Source organism: Myotis nattereri, assembly GCF_964212035.1.
Source record: "Myotis nattereri genome assembly, chromosome: X".
Classification (NCBI taxonomy): domain Eukaryota; kingdom Metazoa; phylum Chordata; class Mammalia; order Chiroptera; family Vespertilionidae; genus Myotis; species Myotis nattereri.
This window is the reverse complement of record NC_138078.1, coordinates 832,628-852,233: the sequence shown is the minus strand read 5'-3', so window position 1 is coordinate 852,233 and position 19,606 is coordinate 832,628. Positions and strand designations below refer to the sequence as shown.

The 19,606-nt window shown below is 50.1% G+C and overlaps 1 protein-coding gene across 1 annotated transcript in view; it reads right to left on the bottom strand.

Annotated features, from left to right (window-relative positions):
- Nucleotides 1-3,546: 3,546 nt before the first annotated feature.
- The window catches only part of XG (Xg glycoprotein (Xg blood group)), a gene marked incomplete at both ends in the record, with an annotated part of 33,791 nt that continues 17,731 nt past the window's right edge, over nucleotides 3,547-19,606 (bottom strand). Inside the window, 8 exons of the mRNA XM_081081024.1 lie at nucleotides 3,547-3,692; nucleotides 6,756-6,872; nucleotides 7,871-7,906; nucleotides 9,106-9,147; nucleotides 11,837-11,878; nucleotides 13,594-13,656; nucleotides 16,124-16,186; nucleotides 18,767-18,829. Coding sequence (XP_080937150.1) covers nucleotides 3,547-3,692; nucleotides 6,756-6,872; nucleotides 7,871-7,906; nucleotides 9,106-9,147; nucleotides 11,837-11,878; nucleotides 13,594-13,656; nucleotides 16,124-16,186; nucleotides 18,767-18,829 — 572 coding nt within the window. The remainder of the gene's footprint in view (nucleotides 3,693-6,755; nucleotides 6,873-7,870; nucleotides 7,907-9,105; nucleotides 9,148-11,836; nucleotides 11,879-13,593; nucleotides 13,657-16,123; nucleotides 16,187-18,766; nucleotides 18,830-19,606) is intronic.

The following is a 19,606-nucleotide window of genomic DNA, read 5'->3' as shown; positions in this document are numbered from 1 at the left end:
ATGGATGGATGGATGGATGCGTCGGTGGGTGGGTGGATGGATGATGGATGGATGGATGGATGGATAGGTAGGTGGATGGATGAATGGATAGGTGGATGGATGGATGGATGGATGGATGGATGGATGGATAAATGGATGGATGGGAGGGAGGCAGGGAGTGAGGGAGGGAGGGAGAGAGGGATAAATGAGTGGATGGATGGGAGGAATAGATGGATAGATGGATGGATGGATGGATGGATGGATGGATGGATGGATGGACAGACAGAAGGATAGATAGGTGGATGATGAATGTATGGAAGGATGGATGGATGGATGGATGGATGGATGGGAGAGAGGGATGGATGAGTGGATGGATGGATGGATGGATGGATGGATGGATGAACAGATAGAAGAATGGATAGGTGGATGATGAATGTATGGAAGGATGGATGGATGGATGGATGGATGGATGGATGGACAGATGGATGAACGAGTGGATGGATGGATGGATGGACAGATAGAAGAATGGATGGGTGGATGATGAATGTATGGAAGGATGAGTGGATGGATGGATGGATGTTTGGGTAGACAGACTAACAGACAAAGTCCCTCACACTAAGACAGAATTTCTTGCCCTCAGCAATACTGACATTTGAGGCTGGATGATGTGAGATATGCGATTCTGTTTAAGACAGCTCATCGGGATCATCTGTTGTTGGTGGTGTGTGTGTGTGTATTTTGTATTTTTTAATATAAATTATTTTATAAAAGAAACGTCAGAGATTTCCCTCCACGCAAACCCCCAGCACATAACTAAACCTGCAAACGCTGTGTCTTAATTCACCATGTTCTTCCAACCTATCATCTATTCTGGTTGTCTTTACTGATCAACACACAGAGATTTGTAACAATTTTTTTTTTTTGGCCGTTTTCCTTTTTTTAACATTTTATTGAATTTATGGGGGTGACATTGGGTTAATAAAATTATACAGGTTTCAAGTATACAGTTCTATGACACATCATCTGTCTATGGCATTGTCTGTCCACCAACCCAAGTCCCCTTCCCTCATCATTTATCCCCCCCAAATTTACCATTTTTCTATCATGATCATTAGCATTCAGTTCTTTTTTCCAATAGTTTTTGCTTTCAACTCTCTCTCTCCCTTTGGAGACGTAGACCCCAATCCAAAATGGAAGCCTGAACATTTGGCATTTTTAGGGAGTCCTCCTCATGAGTTCCAGATTTCCAGGGATGTGTTCACTGTTTGGTTCGCACACTCACGGCCAAGTCTACAAGTCCTACAGAACATTCATGGTCACAGAGTCCAACGACAGTCATATGCCCTAATCACCCCCTTTCCTCTCCCCGAAAGGATCCCTAGAATACAAGCAAACACCTGTGACCTTTCTTTCGATGTTGGAAGATGTAAGATTTTTTCTACTCCAGTACAAGGAACAAGCATCCATGAAGAAAGCCGTACGTCGCGTTGAGCTACGGTACCTACAGCGTATCAAACACGATGAACAACACGAAATGGCTGAGCACCTGATTTTAAAAAATCGCTATTTCTGTCCTGTAGTCGTTCCCAAAAAAGAGATTGAGCCCCGACCCAGTGTGGCTCAGTGGTTGAAGACCAACCCATGAGCCAAGTGGTTGCTAGTTCGATTCCCACAGGCTCCATCCCCAGTAGGGGGCGTGCAGGAGGCAGCCCATGATTCTCCATGATTCTCTCTCATCATCGATGTTTCTATCTCTCTTTCTCCCTCTCTGCTCCTCTCTCTCTAAAAATCAAGATCAATAAAGACAGTTTTTTAAAGAAATTGAAAAGCATAAGATTTCACAGGATGGATGGATGGATGGATGGATGGATGGATGGATGGATGAGTGGATGGATGGATGGATGGATGGATGGATGGATGGATGGATGGATGAGTGGATGGATGGATGGATGGATGGATGGATGGATGGATGAGTGGATGGATGGATGGATGGATGGAAGGATGAGTGGATGGATGGATGGGTAGATGGATGGATGAGTGGATGGATGGATGGATGGGTGGATGGATGGATGGATGGATGGATGGATGGATGGATGAGTGGATGGATGGATGGGTGGATGGATGGATGGATGAATGGATGAGTGGATGGATGGATGGATGGATGGATGGATGGATGGATGAATGGATGGATGAATGGTGGATGGATGGATGGATGGATGAATGAATGGATGAGTGGATGGATGAATGGATGAGTGGATGGATGGATGAATGGATGAGTGGATGGATGGATGGATGGATGGATGGATGTATGGATGGATGAATGGATGAGTGGATGGATGGATGAGTGGATGGATGGATGGATGGTGGATGGATGGATGGATGGATGAATGGGTGAGTGGATGGATGGATGGATGGATGAATGGATGGACAGAAGGATGGATGAGTGGATGATGAATATATGGAAGGGTGAGTGGATGGATGAATGGATGGACAGTTAGAAGGATCGATGGGTGGATGGATGGATGGATGGAAGGATGAGTGGATAGATGGATGGATAGGTATCCCCGCCCTGAATCTCAGAGAATGTTTTCACAGGAGATATTTTACCCTTAGAATCCTCCCCCCACCCCCAAATCCATTCTGTATGTCAGGCATCGGTGATGGGTGCCCAGCCTCCATGTCACTCATCACTCATTCCCAGGTCACCCTCCACGCATTTCCACTCACGTAACCAAAGAACGGAGCATCGTTCTACTCCCCACCATGGATTGTTGGCGCCGCCGCCGAAAGCATCATTCTTGGTCTCCCAGGAGCCAGTCCCACCCCCCCCCCCCAGGACCCTGGGCCGTTGGGCCGACATTCCGTCTTTTGGGACAAAGCACAGGGTGTGGAAAAGTCGGGAATGGAGCGCCCATCGGTAGACGAGTGGATCATAACACACAAAACTGTGGTCCATCGACACCGTGGAATACTACGCAGCCATGAAAAAGGTGGATCGCTCACCCCCCGGAGACAGCACGGAGCACCCTGGAGAGTATGATGCTGAGAGAAATAATCCCATCAGAGAAAGACATGGATCCCATGATCTCACTCCTACGTGGAGTCTTAAGTAACAACATACACGGACGAACAAAATAAGTCCAGAGACGTGGAAGCAGGGAACAGAGTGAGGAATCATAAAGGGAAGGCAGGGGAGGGTGGGTGGGTGGGAAGAGACCCACCGAAGACCTTGAGTGCGTATACCCGTTGCACCGGTGAAAAATGCAGATTTCGTCATCCAAGAAAACACAGGAATTCCAAGAGAAACATCCAAAGTGCTTTATGCAACGTCATGTCCATCGCTAGCTACACATTTCCCCCCATCTTTCAGGGGATTGGTGGATCCCGTCCCAGTAGAACTTCTCCTGTTTGGGGGCAGACCCTTCAGAGACCCGATTTTCCCACTTCTGCATACGTGTTGAAAGTGTGTGTGCCATTGCTTGGAACGAGTGGCCATCGGAAGGGGCCAGGTCTGGTGAACACGGCGGGTGGGTTCATACGTCCCAGGCCAGACCTTTGAACGTCTCTTTAGCTGGTTTTTGAAGTGGGCGGTGGGGCGTCCTCACGAAGGAAGATGACGTTGCCGTGTCTTCTGGAACATTCTGGCCGTTTCACGATCACAGCGTGGTTCCGGTCGACCTGGACGTTCTTTGTCTTTTGCATTAAGATCGTCGCTTTTAAAGCGTTTCAACCGGCGTGCACAAGGATCTTGAGATGGAGCATGTGCACCATAAGCTTCCCGAAGGATACGATCCCTTTCAGCAGCACTTTTCTCCAAAATAAAGCAATGAATTAAGACTACCCTCAAATCTCTTTTTTTTTTGGCACAAAATTCGACATTTTTAAGCATAAACATATCTATGATGTTAACGCCTTCAGCAAATTTGACACAGGAAGCACTGAAGCTTGTTGTCAATACAACAAAATACCACACGTATCAAATCGCATATCTGTCAACATACTAGAGGCCCGGTGCTCGAAATTCGTGGATTTGGGGTTGGCGGAGTGTCCCTCAGCCCGGCCTGTGCCCTCTCGCAGTCCGGGAGCCCTCGGGGGATGTCCGACGGACGGCTTTAGTGAGCCTGGCTTCTGGCTGAGCGCACTGACCACCAGGGGGCAGCTCCTGCATTGAGCGTCTGCCCCCTGGTGGTCAGTGCGCGTCATAGCGACCGGTCGTTCCGCCATTTGGTCAATTTGCATATTAGCCTTTTATTACATAGCAGCGGTTCTCAACCTGTGGGTTGAGACCCCTCTGGGGGTCGAACGACCCTTTCACAGGGGTCGCCTAAGACCCTCGAAAAACACATGTATAATTGCATATAGTTTTTGTGATTGATCACTGTGCTTTCGTGATGTTCGATTTGTAACCATGAAACTGGGGGTCACCACGACTTGAGGAGCTGTATTAAAGGGTCGCAGCATGAGGAAGGTTGAGAATCACTGTGATATAGGATGTGTAACTCCATCGATTGAAAAAAAATCTGCATTAGGAGCCGGTACACCTAGTATGCATAACCGGTGGGCACAGGCAATAGGGGGTGGGGAAGGCCTGGGATGGGGGGTCGGAGGTGGGCTAGAGGGGGTTCAATGGGGGTGGGGAGAGAGGGGAACATACGTAATACTTTCAACAAGAAAGATTTAAAAAAATCGGGTGGAATCGCGGCCCCAGGAGGTAGTGTCACAGTTGAGAACCGAGTCGAAAAAATCTCTGTGTCTGAATGAATGAATCAACAGAACAAATCCAATCATCTTGGGGACATCCCACCATCCCCCCCACCCCCCGCCCACCGCCCGGGTCCAACTGACTAACTGATCTACAGACACACAGCCCGTCCAATGAGTGTGGAGGGGGGTTGGGGTTGCTTTGAGGCCACCCATCGAGATCCAATGGGCGAGAAAACACTTTCGGGGGGGAGGGGGGAGAAGGTGAATGACACCAAGAATGACATCGAGTCCCCACAGCAGCGACGGACGAGGGTGGCTGTCCGCTGCGATGTTTCTTCTCGGGGCGACCACCGGGCGTCCCGATCACACATGTTCGGGTTCTGTAAGAAAAGACGGCCGTGAGGACATCGCAGCAGAAGAAGGAAACCCCTCCGGCCAGGCCAGGGCGGCTCAGTGGTTGAGCGTCGACCTAGCAACCAGGAGGTCACGGTTCGATTCCCGGTCAAGGGCACGTGCCCGGGTTGCGGGCTCGATGCCCAGTCGGGGGCGTGCAGGAGGCAGCCAGTCCATGATCCTCTCTCATCATGGATGCCTCTCTCTCTCTCTCCCCCCTCCCTTCCTCTCTGAAATCAATAGACATATTTTTTTAAAAAGGAAAAGAAAAATGCGACACATTGGTCTTAGAGAATTGTTATCATTCTATCTTTCTAGAGCTTCGGCGCACAGAATCGTGCACGCGTAGGGTTCCTAGGCCTGGCCTGCCATCCGGGCCACCTTCCGCCCACTCATCGCCACCCACCCCGTTTCCCATGGTTCCCCGTTCGCCATGCTGTGGTCAGAGCCTGCAGGGTGTGGGTGGGGAGGGACCCAGAGGTGGTCAGTGAACCTCACAGCGACTGGTCGAGCGGTCGTCCTGGTTGTTCTGGTCGCTGGCCTTTTATTATATAGGATAGTTGTTTTTTTAAAAAATATATTTTATTGATTTTTTTACCGAGAGGAAGGGAGAGGGATAGAGAATCAGAAACATCGATGAGAGAGAAACGTCGATCCGCTGCCTCCTGCACGCCCCACCCCCCCCTACTGGGGATGTGCCCGCAACCAAGGTACAAGCCCTCAACCGGAATCGAACCTGGGACCCTTGAGTCCGCAGGCCAATGCTCTATCTACTGAGCCACACCGGTCAGGGCGATATAGGATAGTTTTTGAGCATCCTAAATGACTCGAGTAACTCTATGCCTTTCGTTCAAATGAACCTGGCCGGTGTGGCTCAACAGATGAACGTCAACCTATGAACCAGCAGGTCAAAGTTCAATTCCCTGTCGGGGTACATGTGGTCTCCCTCCCCAGTAGGGGGCATGGGGGAGGCAGTTGGTCAATGATTCTCTCTCATCATGGATGCTTCTCTCTCTCTCTCCCACTCCCTTCCTCTCTGAAATCAATATATATATATATATATATATATATATATATATATATATATATATTTAAAATAATATTTGTGCCCTGGCTGGTTTGGCTCAGTGGATAGAGCATCGGCCTGCGGACTGAAGGGTCCCGGGTTCAATTCCCGGTCAAGGGCACATGCCCGGGTTGTGGGCTCGATCCCCAGTAGGGGGCATGCAGAAGGCAGCCAATCCATGATTCTCACATTGATGTTTCTATCTCTATCTCCCTTCCTCTCTGAGATCAATAAAAATATATATTAAAAAATGATAATATTTGCACCCTGACCCAGTGTGGCTCACTGGTTAGAATGTAGGCCCATGTGGGTTTGATTCCAAGTCAAGGGCAGGCAAGAGACAATTGGTCCATGTGCCTCTCTCACATCGATGTTTCCCTCTCTCTCTCTCTCTCTCTCTCTCTCTCTCTCTCTCTCTCTCTCTCCCTGCCTCCCTCCCTCCCTTCCACTCTCTCTAAAAACAAATGGGAGAAAAAAACAAAAATTAATCCCTTAACGAGGCACGAAGGTCTCTATTGGACTTACCAGAAATAACGCTGCTCATGAAAGATTCCAGAAAGTATGTATTTTCTATAAATAGGAAAAAAAAAGGGGGGAGGGGGGTGGAACTCACCATTTCCTCTAAAGCAATTTCTCCTCCTGTTGCGTTGGAAATAGCCGACCGCGGCCCCCACCAGCGTCACCACCACGACGGATACGATGGGAGACACGATTTTCGCGACCGTGTTTCCTGCAGGAGTCAAGGAAAAGCAAGATGGTCCGACGGGGGGGAAAAAATGGGGCCAGCAGGAACGCCAACACCCTAACCTAGCTCACCGTCACCCCCCAGTTCGGGAACTAAATGGGTGTTACCGAAGGTCTCCCTGGCCCTTAGATCCCTGCATAGAATTCATTCTTTACAAAAGAATGGATTCGTGTAGACGTGCCCGTCCGCTCATCGGATAAATGGCTGTGTTTCAAGCTGCCGTGTGTCAGGACGCTTTGTTACGCAGCCGAACTAGCTGATACACTTTTGTGATTCATTCCTTACAAAACATGAATAGGGGCGGGCCCTTTTCCATCAAGCGTATAGGTAGTGTAGATGTGCCCGTCTGCTCATCGGATAAATGGCTGTGTTTCAAGCTACTGTGTTTCAGGATCCTTTGTTACACAGCGTAGCTGACTGATACACATTTTTCATTCATTTTCTCAGTGGTCACGGTGTGAAAACTTCACACTAGACAATGGATTCACCTTTTTCATTAATTCTTTTTTTAAAAATATGTTTTATTGACTATTTTTAAGAGAGAGAGAGAGGAAAGGAGAGAGAGATAGAAACATCCATGATGAGAGAGAATCATGGGTCAGCTGCCTCCTGCCAGCCCCCCACAGGGGATCGAGCCCACAACCCTGGTATGTGCCCTGACTGGGAATCGAACCCGGAACCCTTCAATCTAAAGGTTGATGCTTTATCTGCTGATCCAAACGCTCTAGGGCTTTATATAAAATTAATTATTTTTAAAATATTAATAACTAGAGGCCCGGTGCATGAATTTGTGCACCAGTGGGGTCCCTTGGCCTGGCCTACAAGATCGGGTCGAAACCGGGTCTCCGACATCCCCCGAGGGGTCCCGGATTACGAGAGGGTGCAGGCCGGGCTGAGGGACCACCCCCAAGTAGACGAATTTCATGCACCGGGCCTCTAGGTGAAAAATGAAAAGATGGGGCTGAGCTGCACCCATGTATTACCGTGCGGGTTGCCATACGTGTTGTAGCCGCCTCCACCTGCAACGGGAAAAGCACAGGGTCACGCGTGCATTGGAGGGGCCAATCGCGGCCCCCAGTGGCCGACCTCTCACCGTGGGGACTGGAAGGGGGCATGAAGGGGCCCGGAAACACAGCGTGCATGTCGAGGGTCAGGGAACACGCATGCATGAGCAAAGACGTGCAATACAGACAAGCACATAGATGTGCACACACATGTAGGCATGTACACCGGCACCCATGTGTGCGTGTGCAAACTACACACACACAGGTGCATGCTTGCAAACCTCCTGCATGCGTAGCACATGGGAACACACGTACATCCCTGCGTGCGTTGTGAGCTTGCAAATGCCACATGTCTGTGCACGCATGCACAAACACACATGCACACATACACAAATCAATGCCTGTGTATGCATGTGTGAACTTACAAAAGCCACGTGCATACACACATGTGCACATGCACACACTTCCACAAAACACGCATGCATGTGTACGTGCGCATGTATGCTCACATGTGCATATGTGACTGTGCAAAGGCCGCATGCATGTGCAATGTGTTGAGCACATGTGCACATGCATGCAAATCAACACTCACAGACGTGTGTACACGATACACAGGCGTGCATTTGCACATACAGCCACCAGCACATGCACACACACCCATAAACACCCATGCACACGTGTGTCCATAGCTACATCATGCACAGGGGCACAGAAAGGCATGAATGCACATGCAATAACAGCATGAAGCAGACCTCCATCCCTTTGAGCATCTAAGGCCTTGCCCGGCCAGTGTGGCTCAGTGGTTGAGCATCGACCTAGGAACCCGGAGGTCAGGGTTCGATTCCTGGTCAAGGGCACATGCCCGGGTTGCAGGCTCCATCCCCAGTAGGGGGCGTGCAGGAGGCGGCCGATCCATGATTCTCTCTCATCATTCATGTTTCTCTCTCTCTCTCTCTCTCTCTCTCTCTCTCTCTCTCTCTCTCTCCCCCTTCTTCTGTGAAATCGATACAAACATATTTTTTTGCAAAAGCAACAACGAAATCGCATGCAAAGCAGGGGCCCAGATGGCGACTCAGATCCCATGCAAAAGGCGCAGACAAAAGGGGGTATAGAGTCCCCTCTCCTCCCCCACCACCCAAGCACCCAGAGGTGGGGGTGTCAGCTCTCCAAAGACACCCTCGCCCCTCGCGGCTGTGCGGACACCACGCCTTTACCATAATTATATCCATTCGAGCTGGGTCTATTGCGCCCTCCACCTGCAGGACAGAAAGGGCCCGTGAGGCACCAGGCAAGGCCCCGGCGACACCCAGAGAGGCAGCCCATACGTGGAGGACAGGAACCCCGGAAAGAAAGATGCTGGGAAAAGTCACCAGGGCATCCGATTGGAAGACACAGTCACCCTCCAGCCCTTTCTGCTCACGCCCAGGAGACCCCGTGGAGATGGAGGTGCTTGGTCCCACCCCCAAAAGGCGGGGCCTGCCTCGGCCACGTGCAAATTTGCTCTCTGAATGGTCGGGAGGGGCAAAAGCCCACCAGATGCGTCCAAACCACATGATGCATCGTCATCAGGGCCAATGAAAACGAAGAGATGCCGGCCGGCGTGGCTCAGGGGTTGAGCATCGACCTATGAACCAGGGGGTCACGGGTTCGAGTCCCGGTCAAGGGCACAGGCCCAGGTTTCAGGCTCCATCGCCAACCAGGAGGGGGCGTGCGGGAGGCAGCCGATCCATGATTCTCTCACATCATCAATGTTTCTCTCTCTCTCTCTCGGTTCCTCTCTCTGAAATCAATAAATATAAATATATATATATACATTATATATATATATATATATATATATATATATATATATTTAAAAGCAAACTAAGAGAGATCTTTACACACTTTTTGTTATGTCTGCAGAGAGACATGTAAAGAATGATTGGAGATTTGCAAAAAAAAATTTTAAAAAGCGCTCGATGCTAAATGTTGCTCCTTTTGTTGAATTTTTTAAAAATATATTTTGATTGATGTCAGAGAGGAAGGGAGAGGGGAAGAGAGAGAGAAACATCCATGATGAGAGAGAATCACGGACCGGCCGCCTCCTGCACGCCCCCCGACTGGGGATCGAACCCGCAACCCCGGGCATGTGCCTTCGACAGGGAATCGAACCCGGGACCCTTCAGTCCGCCGGCCGATGCTCTATCCACTGAGCCACACCGGCCGGGGCTCCTTCCGTTGAATTTTATTTTATTCTTTTAAGCCGGAGAAAGGCGCGTATCCCATGACCTCCCTCCTAATTGGGATCTAACGAACCAGATAAGCTGATGAACAAAATAGACCCAGAGACATAGAAGCATGAACGGAGTGCAGAATCTCAGAGGGAAGGCGAGAGAGGGTGGGTGGGTGGGAAGAGACCAACCAAGACCTTGTATGTATCGATGCATCACACGTGGACGCAGACAATAGGGGGGTGAGGGCCTGGGGGTTGGGGGGCAGGATTGTGGAGGAGGGGATCGATGGAGGGGGTAGGTGGGGGGAACGGGCATCTGTAATACTTTCAACAACACACAGACATTTTTTTAAAAAAAATTAAATTAAATTAACAGAAAACTATAGACCAGCCAGGGCGAACCTTTTGGGCTCAGCCTGCCAGCATTTTGAAAAGCCCTCACTTAATTCTGGTTTCGTGTCACCTATAGAGACTGTTTGATCTTTGCGACCGCAGTCAAACAAAGACGTATATTTTTTGATATTTATTTGGTATATTTCAGTGCCATGGAACCAAGGAAAATCAGCCAGAAAAAATGAGTTCGCGTGTCAACCTCGGACACGCGTGTCATAGGTTCGCCATCGCTGCTCCAGACCCATATGTCTCCTGCGTCCGGCTGTACAATGGCTTTGCAAAATAGGAGCCGTTCAAATCCAGCAAAAAACGTAAGAAAAAAGACGGTATATATCTCAGCGATATGTCATCCACAACACAATGAATCCGTGCCCGGCCGGCCTGGCTCAGTGGTTAGAGCGTCGAGCTGTGAACCAGGAGGTCCAGGTTCGATTCCCGGTCCAGGGCACAGGCCCGGGTTGCGGGTTCGATCCCCAACCAGCAGGGGGCGTGCGGGTGGCGGCCGGTCCATGATTCTCTCTCCTCATGGATGTTTCTCTCTCTCTCACCCTCTCCTTTCTTCTCCGAAATCAATAAAAATATGTTTTAAAAATATACAGGGTGTCCCAGAATGCACGCAAGATTTGAATTCTGCGTGAGCATGAACAACGACAATGAAAACAAAATAAAAGCCTAATTATTCTTGATTGATTGAATCAGATTATAGTATCTATTGCCCTTTGACATCAATCAATCCCTTCGATTCAATAAGCATCACCAAATACCAATGATGGCCCAGGAGCAGGGACAAGGAAGACCAATGGAGACCGCGGCTTTGCGTCTGTGCCAGCAAAGCCAGGGAGGCCATGGACCCGATGTGCTATTCCATCCATAAACCGTAGACTGTCTGCTTTATGAATCCATAAAAAATTTACAATTTTTCATGATAAACCTGTGTTTTCTACCAAAATTACTTCTTGCGTGAATTTTGGGACACCCTTTGTATATATACACTATATACATATCCCATGTTCAAAGGCTGTTAAATTTCAACAAAAGAGTGCGTCTGTGCCAGCAAAGCCGTGGAGGTCATTGACCCGATTCGCTATTCCATACATAACCCTAGACTGTGTCCTTTATGAGTCAATCAAACATTTACAATTTTTAATGATAATCCTGGATTTTTTATCAAAATTACTTCTTGCGTGAATTTTGGGACACCCTATATCTAGAGACAATACCATCACCCAAGACCCCAGGAACAAGGCATTGTGGGAGCCCAACCGGGAGCTATGGATGGATATACTCCCCCAATTGTACCGCCCACCGCCCTCTGGGGGGGGCCCGGAAGTGGGGTGTACCGTGGGAGCTTCCGTAGCCGTCATTGCTGTAGCCACCGCCACCTGCAGGAGAGAAGAAGATGGAATGAAGGACCATTTTACCTGCACAGGTGCTACCTGATGGCACAAAGCCACTCCCAAGAGTCACCCCCAAAGGGAACCCCCCTACGGTGGCCAGGGGTCCCCCCATGTCAGGGCTTCCCGGTCGCAGGCTCAGCTCCCCGCCAAGGGCACGGACGCTGGTGGCAGGTGCACGAATTCATGCACAGGTTCGATCCCTCGGCCTGGCCAGCGATCGGGGCCAATGGGGGTGGGGAGGGGCGGCCAGCTGGGGGGAGGGGCCGCGGGGGGTTGGCTGCGGGAGCGCGGTGACCACCAGGGGGCAGCTCCTGCATTGAGCGTCTGGCCCCTGGTGGTCAGTGTGTGTCATAGCGACCGGTCGACCGGTCGTTGAGTCTTTCGGTCATTCGGTCACTTAGGTTTTTATATAGATAGATAGATGATAGATAGATAGATATAGATAGATGATAGATAGATAGATAGATAGATAGATAGATAGATAGATAGATAGATAGATAGATATGGTGTCGGAGAAGATGTATACACACATTTTTAATAATTGTCAGTAAAGGCAGTGATGATGAAAGTACATTTCATTTTCAACATTGAGCTATGAGCTGTTAAAGTCTAGGTACATTTTTTGGGAAACCCCGTGTGTATGTATATATCTATATCTGTATCTATATCTATATCTATATCTATATCTATATCTATATCTATATCTATATCATCTATATATCTATATCTATATCTATATCTCTATACCTATACCCACACCCATACCCATAACCTGTATCTATACTATATATCTATATCTATAACTATATCTATATCATCTATATCTATATACATATACCCATACCCATACCTGTATCTATTCTATATCTATATCTATATCTATATCATCTATATCTATATACCTATACCCATACCCATACCCAAACCCATATTTATACTATATCTATATCTATACCTATATCTATATCTATGCTATACCCATATCTATAGCTATAATACATCTATATCTATATGTATGTCTATATCTATATCATCTATATCTATATACCTATACCCATACCCATACCCAAACCTATTTTTATACTATATCTATATCTATACCTATATCTATATCTATATCTATACCCATACCCATATCTATAGCTATACTATATCTATATCTATATCTATATGTATGTCTATATCGATATCTATATCTATGCTATATCAATAGCATCTACATATCAATATCTCTTTATCCATATCTATATTGATAGATATCGATATATAGATATAGATATTCAGAGATATACACACACACACACACACACACACACATACTCACAGACCCACTAGCACCTAAAGGCAGGTGTGCATACTCGGCCGGTGTGGCTCAGTGGTTGAGCATCAACCTAGGAACCAGGGGGCCAGGGTTCGATTCCCGGTCAAGGGCACAGGCCCAGGTTGCGGGCTCCCTCCCCAACCAGTGGGGGGCGTGCGGGAGGCAGCCGGTCCATGATTCTCTCTCCTCATGGATGTTTCTCTCTCCCTCTCCCTTCCTTTGGCCAAGTCCCGAACCTCCAGGTGCACAACCCGCACCCAAGGGGCAGGTAGGACGGGGAGAGCCCACCCCAGCATCTCCCACAGGGGCCCAGGGTGCACCAGGCGGGGACCTTGGGCCCGGGGCACCCTCCCCGCCGGCCGGAGAAGCGCACACATACCTGCCGGGGGCCGGGGATTGGGCCTGGGCGGGTATCGGCCGCCATCCCCATCACTGATGTAACCTGTGGAGGGAAAGACAGGACCATTCCCCAAATGCTCCCCAGAAACCCCTCTTGCCTGGACGGCGAGGCTCAGTGGTTGGGCATCGACCTGTGAACCAGAAGGTCAGGGTTCGATTCCCGGTCAAGGGCACAGGCCCGGGTTGCGGGCTCGATCCCCAGTAGGGGGCGTGCAGGAGGCGGCCGGTCCATGATTCTCTCTCATCACGGATGTTTCTCCCTCTCCCTTCCTCTCTGAAATCAATAAAAATATATTTTTTAATTAAAAATAAAAAATCTATACTAATAAAAGGGGAATAAGCTAATTAGACCGGATAGACAAGACGTCTTCTGGACAAAGCCACGGTGGTGGGGCTGAAGCAGAGGTGGTTAGGGGCGATCAGGCCAGCAGGGGAGAGCAGTTGGGGACGATCAGGCCGGCAGGGGAGAGCAGTTGGGGACGATCAGGCCGGCAGGGGAGGGCAGTTAGGGGCGATCAGGCCGGCAGGGGAGGAGAGTTAGGGGCGATCAGGCCAGTAGGAGAGAGCAGTTAGGGGCGATCAGGCTGGCAGGGGAGGGCAGTTAGGGGCGATCAGGCCGGCAGGGGAGAGCAGTTAGAGGCGATCAGGCCGGCAGGGGAGGGCGGTTAGGGGTGATCAGGCCGGCAGGGGAGAGCAGTTAGGGGCGATCAGGCCGGCAGGGGAGGGCAGTTAGGAGCGATCAGGCCGGCAGGGGAGGGCAGTTGGGGGCGACCAGGCCGGCAGGGGAGGGCAGTTAGGGGCGATCAGGCCAGCAGGGGAGGGCTGTTAGGGGCGATCAGGCCGGCAGGGGAGAGCAGTTAGGGGCGATCAGACTGGCAGGGGGGAGCAGTTAGGGGCGATCAGGCCGGCAGGGGAGAGCAGTTAGGGGCGATCAGCCTGGCAGGATAGAGCAGTTAGGGGCGATCAGGCCAGCAGGGGAGAGCAGTTAGGGGCAATCAGGCCGGCAGGGGAGAGCAGTTAGGGGCGATCAGGCCGGCAGGGGAGGGCAGTTAGGGGCGATCAGCCTGGCAGGGGAGAGCAGTTAGGGGCAATCAGGCCGGCAGGGGAGAGCAGTTAGGGGCGATCAGGCCGGCAGGGGAGGGCAGTTAGGGGCGATCAGCCTGGCAGGGGAGAGCAGTTAGGGCCGATCAGCTTAGCAGGGGAGGGCAGTTGGGGGCGATCAGGCCGGCAGGGGAGAGCTGTTAGGGGCGATCAGGCCGGCAGGGGAGAGCAGTTAGGGGCGATCAGCCTGGCAGGGTAGAGCAGTTAGGGGCGATCAGGCCGGCAGGGGAGAGCAGTTAGGGGCAATCAGGCCGGCAGGGGAGGGCAGTTAGGGGCGATCAGGCTGGCAGGGGAGGGCAGTTGAGGGCGATCAGGCCGGCAGGGGAGAGCAGTTAGGGGCGATCAGGCCAGCAGGGGGGAGCAGTTAGGGGCGATCAGGCCGGCAGGGGAGAGCAGTTAGGGCCGATCAGGCTGGCAGGGGAGAGCAGTTAGGGGCGATCAGGCCGGCAGGGGAGGGCAGTTAGGGCCGATCAGGCCGGCAGGGGAGGGCAGTTAGGGCCGATCAGGCCGGCAGGGGAGGGCAGTTAGGGCCGATCAGGCCAGCAGGGGAGGGCGGTTGGGGGTGATCAGGCCGGCAGGGGGAACAGTTAGGGGCGATCAGGCCGGCAGGGGAGAGCAGTTAGGGGCGATCAGGCTGGCAGGGGAGAGCAGTTAGGGGTGATTAGGCCGGCAGGGGAGGGCAGTTGGGGGCGATCAGGCCGGCAGGGGAGGCCAGTTAGGGGCGATCAGGCCGTCAGGGGAGGGCAGTTAGGGGCGATCAGGCTGGCAGGGGAGGGCAGTTAGGGGAGATCAGGCCGGCAGGGGAGGGCAGTTAGGGGCGATCAGGTCAGCAGGCGAGGGCAGTTAGGGGCGATCAGGCCGGCAGGGGGGAGCAGTTAGGGGCGATCAGGCCGGCAGGGGAGAGCAGTTAGGGGAGATCAGGCTGGCAGGAGTGAGCAGTTAGAGGCGATGCGGAAGGCAGGCAGGCGAACAGTTAGGAGCCAGCAGACCCGATTGTGAAAGGGACATACGATTGTCAGTTTAGGGCTGATCCCCAAGTGGCCCTGGATTACCGACGGTGCCAGCCGGCCTGAGAGCCCCCCCTGCCCCTGCACAGGAATTTCGTGCACCAGGCCTCGAGTAAATAAAAATAAATAAAATGAGCCCTGGCCGGTGTGGCTCAGTGGGTAGAGCGTCGGCCTATGGACTGAAGGGTCCCAGGTTCGATTCCCGGTCAAGGGCATGTACCTCGGTGGCAGGCTCCTCCCCGGCCCAGGGCCTGGTCGGGTCGCGTGCAGGAGGCAACCCATCGGTGTGTCTCTCTGTCTCTCCCTCTCTCTCTCTTAAAATCAATGGGAAAATATCCCGGGTTGAGGATTAACAAGAACAACGACAAAAATGAACTGAGCCCCACTAATCGCCGGTCTTACCTCCCCCGTCGGGGTAGCCAGGCTGTGGCCGAGGGGGCGGTGGCTTCGGTCTTGGGTAGATATCTATAGGCAAACGCAAAGATCAATTAAGGACGCTACGGACGGACACCCTCCAACGACGAACCAAGCACACCATCGATCGGGCCGAAGCACAGAGCAATGTCATAGGGGATTCGTTGTGGCTGCTCACAGCATCCCTTTCAAAAACCAGACATGGCCCTGACCGGGGTGGCTCAGTGGATAGAGCGTCGGCCTGCGGACTGAAGGGTCCCGGGTTCGAATCCAGTCAGGGGCATGTGCCTTGGTTGCGGGCACATCCCCAGTGGGGGGCGTGCAGGAGGCAGCTGATCGATGTTTCTCTCTCATCAATGTTTCTAACTCTCTATCCCTCTCCCTTCCTCTCTGTAAAAAAATCAATAAAATGCATCAACAAAAATTAAAATAAATAAATGAAAATCAGATATTTATGCCCTGGCTGGTGTGGTTCAGTGGATAGAGCATCAGCCTGCGGACTGAAGGGTCCCGGGTTCGATTCCCGGTCAAGGGCACAGGCCCGGGTTTCGGGCTTGATCCCCAGTAGGGGGCGTGCAGGAGGCAGACGATCCATGATTCTCTCTCATCATGGATGTTTCTCTCTCTCTCTCCCTTCTTCTCTGACATCAATAAAAATATATATTTTTAAAAAGACAATGAGGCTCACATATTTGTAAAACCCGCACCTACATTAACCTTCTGAAGTTCAGGGTTATGGCAAACGCTGGGTGACGGCTTATCAACGTCAGGAGCTGATATTAGCGGGAAAGCACCTCCCGTTTTATGGGGCGAAATCTTTTCGATTTAAAAATGTGTATTGTTTTCCGAGACAGGAAGCAAGAGGCAGAGAGAGAGAGAGAAACAGCCGCGATGAGAGAGAATCACGGACCGGCCGCCTCCTGCACGCCCCCTGCTGGGGATCGAGCCCGCAACCCGGGCCTGTGCCCTTGACCGGGAATCGAACCCGGAACCTCTTGGTTCCTAGGCCGACGCTAACCACTGAGCCACCATCTAGCCAGCTAATGAACTCCTTTTATAAAACACAAACCAAACAAAAAAACAGCTATTCCTTTTCGTTATGTCTTTCCATTTTTATTGATTATTTGTTGTTGTTTTTTTAATTATCACTCAAGGATTTTTTTATTTTTACTTCTTTTTTTTTTCCCCTGAATTAATCCTAAGTGTTTGGTGTTGCTCTTTAATGAATGAGCCGCTGCCTTGAACCTTACTCCTTGCTTTTAGCGACCCCTACTGGGCGAGATGAATTTGTGTCCAGCCAAACTCCCTAAGGAGCTTGCTGGAAGCTTCCAGAACCTTCCAGAACCTTCCAGAACTTTCTGGAAGCTTCCGGAAGTTTCCGGAAGCCCTCGGTGTAGCCGGCTGCACACTGCTTTTGCCTGGTAAGGTGTTTGCTTCTTAGGGTTGATGAATTGCTGTAAAATGTATCGACATACAGGCCAAGGTCAGCACCCCTTCCTCTTCTTTTTTTTTTTTCCATAAAGAATCCACGTGACTTGAGATATTCATGTTCATTGCGTGTAACATTATTAAATTTAAAATCGTGTTTCTTGGAATATTAATACTCATTGCATGTAACATTATTATATTTAAAATAGTTTTTTTGAAATATTAATACTCATTGTATGTAACATTATTACATTTAAAATCGTGTTTCTTGAAATATTAATGCTCGTTGCATGTAACATTATTATATTTAAAATAGTTTTTTTGAAATATTAATACTCATTGCATGTAACATTAAATTTAAAATCGTGTTTCTTGTAATATTAATACTCATTGCATGTAACATTATTAAATTTAAAATCATGTTTCTTGAAATATTAATGCTCGTTGCATGTAACATTATTATATTTAAAATAGTTTTTTTGAAATATTAATACTCATTGCATGTAACATTAAATTTAAAATCGTGTTTCTTGTAATATTAATACTCATTGCATGTAACATTATTAAATTTAAAATCATGTTTCTTGAAATATTAATGCTCGTTGCATGTAACATTATTATATTTAAAATAGTTTTTTTGAAATATTAATACTCATTGCATGTAATATTATTATATTTAAAATAGTTTTTTTGAAATATTAATGCTGGTTCCATGTAACATTATTACATTTAAAATCGTGTTTCTTGAAATATGAATGCTCATTGCATGTAACATTATTACATTTAAAATCGTGTTTCTTGAAATATTAATGCTCATTGCATGTAACATTATTATATTTATAATTGTTTTTTTAAAATAATGTTTTTTATATGTAAAATTTTTTTTAAATAAAAACATTATATATATATATATATATATATATGCAGCTCTAGCTGGTGTGGCTCAGTGGATAGAGCATCCGCCTGCGGACTGAAGGGTCCCGGGTTCGATTCCGGTCAAGGGCACGTACCTCGGTTGCAGGCTCCTCCCCGGCCCAGGGTGGGTTGGGGCGCGAGCAGGAGGCAGCCCATCGATGCGTCTCTCTCTGTCTCTCCCTCCCCCTGTCTCTCCCACTGTCTCTAAAAATCAGCGGGACAATATCCTCGGGCAAAGAGTAACAACAACAACAAAAATGAAACGAGCCCCATCGTCGCCATTCTTACCTCCACCGTCGGGGTAGCCAGGCTGCGGCCGAGGGGGCGGTGGCTTGGGTCTTGGGTAGATGTCTGTGGGCAGACGCAAAGGGGAATTTAGGAAGCTAAGGACACCCCCCAACGACGAGCCAATCACGCAAAATACCGATGCCCGGGTTGCGGGCTCGATGCCCAGTAGGGGGCGTGCAGGAGGCGGCCGATCCATGATACTCTCTCATCACGGATGTTTCTCTCCCTCCCTCTCTGAAATCAAAAAAAATATCCAATATAACGAAAGCCTAATATGCAATGTGTCCGGTCGTCTGGTCGACCATTCAACCAATCAAAGCGTAATATGCTAATGATATGCTAAGGCCGCTCGACCGGTCGCTATGGCGTGCACTGACCACCAGGGGGCAGACAGTCGACCGGTCGCTATGACGTGCACTGACCACCAGGGGGCAGACAGTCGATCGGTCGCTATGACGTGCACTGACCACCAGGGGGCAGACAGTCGATCGGTCGCTATGACGTGCACTGACCACCAGGGGGCAGACAGTCGACCAGTCGCTATGATGTGCGCTGACCACCAGGGGGCAGACAGTCGACCACCACCAGGGGGCAGACAGTCGACCAGTCGCTATGACGTGCACTGACCACCAGGGGGCAGACAGTCGACCAGTCGCTATGACGTGCACTGACCACCAGGGGGCAGACAGTCGACAGTCGCTATGACGTGCACTGACCACCAGGGGGCAGACAGTCGACAGTTGCTATGACGTGCACTGACCACCAGGGGGCAGACAGTCGACCAGTCGCTATGACGTGCACTGACCACCAGGGGGCAGACAGTCGACCAGTCGCTATGAC